Source organism: Anopheles bellator, unplaced genomic scaffold (assembly GCF_943735745.2).
Source record: "Anopheles bellator unplaced genomic scaffold, idAnoBellAS_SP24_06.2 scaffold01585_ctg1, whole genome shotgun sequence".
In the NCBI taxonomy this organism is placed as follows: domain Eukaryota; kingdom Metazoa; phylum Arthropoda; class Insecta; order Diptera; family Culicidae; genus Anopheles; species Anopheles bellator.
In genome coordinates this window covers 472-2,341 of record NW_026685707.1, presented here as the reverse complement: position 1 = coordinate 2,341, position 1,870 = coordinate 472, and the positions used below count along the sequence as shown (strand labels likewise).

At 43.9% G+C, this 1,870-nt stretch overlaps 1 protein-coding gene across 1 annotated transcript; it reads right to left on the bottom strand.

The window, feature by feature from the left end:
• Positions 1–270: 270 nt before the first annotated feature.
• LOC131214613 (myb-like protein X) lies at positions 271–1,644 on the bottom strand. Its single transcript, XM_058208954.1, has one exon. It carries the CDS (start codon positions 1,642–1,644, stop codon positions 271–273), a length of 1,374 nt encoding a protein of 457 aa, XP_058064937.1.
• Positions 1,645–1,870: the final 226 nt, after the last annotated feature.

Sequence of the window (1,870 nt, the reverse complement as noted above, 5' to 3'; positions counted from 1 at the left end):
CCGCTGTCGACCGAACATGGTCGGTCGGGCAACTGATGCCGGCTACACCTTCCCCCTATGGAAAAATAATGTCATCTTAGGATCTTCGTATATGACTAAGTTTGAACAAAATACATTAGTGAAAGAAGAAGATGCTAAGATGGCATTATTTCACTATTAACTATCAGTATTAAGTATTTGCTTGCTGTGGGGGAGATGAGATGGAGATGTGCTTTGTTCTATGGATTCTATTGTTCCGGGGTGGTAATGAAGCAACGATGGGTAGTGATGTTACGCTGCCGGTGGTACCCACCGCCCGTCGGATGGTCTCAATGTAAGGCGGTCTAGGTGATCGTCTGCTTCATCTTCCTGGTTTGGGTCACCGTTCTCCTCGACGGCATACACGGTCGTGAGGGCATCGGTTGCCTCTTTGCATTCCTGTCGTTGTTCGCTAATGATCTCAATGGTTTCGACCTTCTTTGCTACAGCGGTTTCTGCCGCCAGTTCTGCTTCGTGATCCACGTCTAACCATTTGTCACTATCAGTGGTCGCTGCATGCCTTTTCACTGCTGCTGCGCCCAAATTTTTCCGGAAGCGATCCCAGTTGTCGAAATCTGCATGGCTGTCGTTAGTCTCGTAATAGGTGTCCGACTTACTTGTTCTTTTCTTTTTCTTTCTTTTTCTACTCTTTTGAGTCGGCGGTATGGCTGATCGTTCTCGTAATGCTGTTGTACTTTTTCGACGCAACTGGTTCGCCTCACTTTTTTCGTCATCGTAACTATTCTGGAAGGCTCGATGCTCCTCTGATTCCTGGTCCTCGTTTTGTTGCTGTGCATTAATGGTCAGCTTAAACACTTGCTGCAACTCTAACTGTTCATCATTGTCGTCCTCTATGTCTTCTTCGTTGTCATGGTCATTTCTTGGTTCACTCGTGCTGCTATCAGAACCATCGTTACGGTGTTTCATCGATATGTTAATATTGTTTGATACCTGCTGTTCTTCGTTCTTCTCCTTGTATAGTTCCTTGACCATCTCGAGTAGTTGACGTTCCGATTCTTCGTCTTCCTTGCGGTTTGCTTCTTCTTTGTCGAATCTCTGGCGGGCTTCTTCCTCGTGATATTTGTGTTCTTCTTCGTTGCTACGATGCGCTTCTTCGACGTCTTGTTGTTGATAATTCGCAGATGATTCAGCTTCCTGCTGAGCTAAAACCACTTTTCCATTGTGTAAGGGGCTGTCGTTCGTATTATTTTGTCTAAGTGTGACCCTCTGCTGGTTTCCGAACTTAGGGGTTTGAAATCCTTGATTATGGTGGAATTGACGCTGGTCGTATCTGTGCCAGTAATTATTACTGTGGTGGGGTGGGCGGTAATAGTTCTGCTGTTGTCTGAATGGACGCTGATAGTTTTGTCGTGGTGGGTACTGATAGTTTTGTCGTGGAGGAGGCCAACAGTTTTGACACTGTTGGGCTGGTACTGCGCTCTGGTAGCTATTGTAATTTGTCTCCCTTTTGCTAACTAAAACTTGGGCTTCTGCCTTTTCTGCGTCTAATTCGCGTAGTTTTTGAATTGCATCTTTCACTGTATTGAACTCTGCTGCCCTCAAAATTGTTTTTGCTTCTCCTGTGCTATTTTTAATTAGTGTGGTAATTCCTGCTTTTGTAGCCATTTTAGTGGCTACTTTTTTAGGTATATCTTCTTCCATGTATAGTGTTCGTAGATTCTGGGTTAATGTTTCTACTTCATCCCAGAATTTTTCTAAATTTCCCTGGTTTCTGATTGTTCTTAATTTAAGTTGTATTATTTCTGGTGTCATACTTGACTTACATTCATTTTTAATGGCTTGGGCAATTTCTGAAATGGTGGCCGGGTTATCTTGAAAAACTATCCTTGCT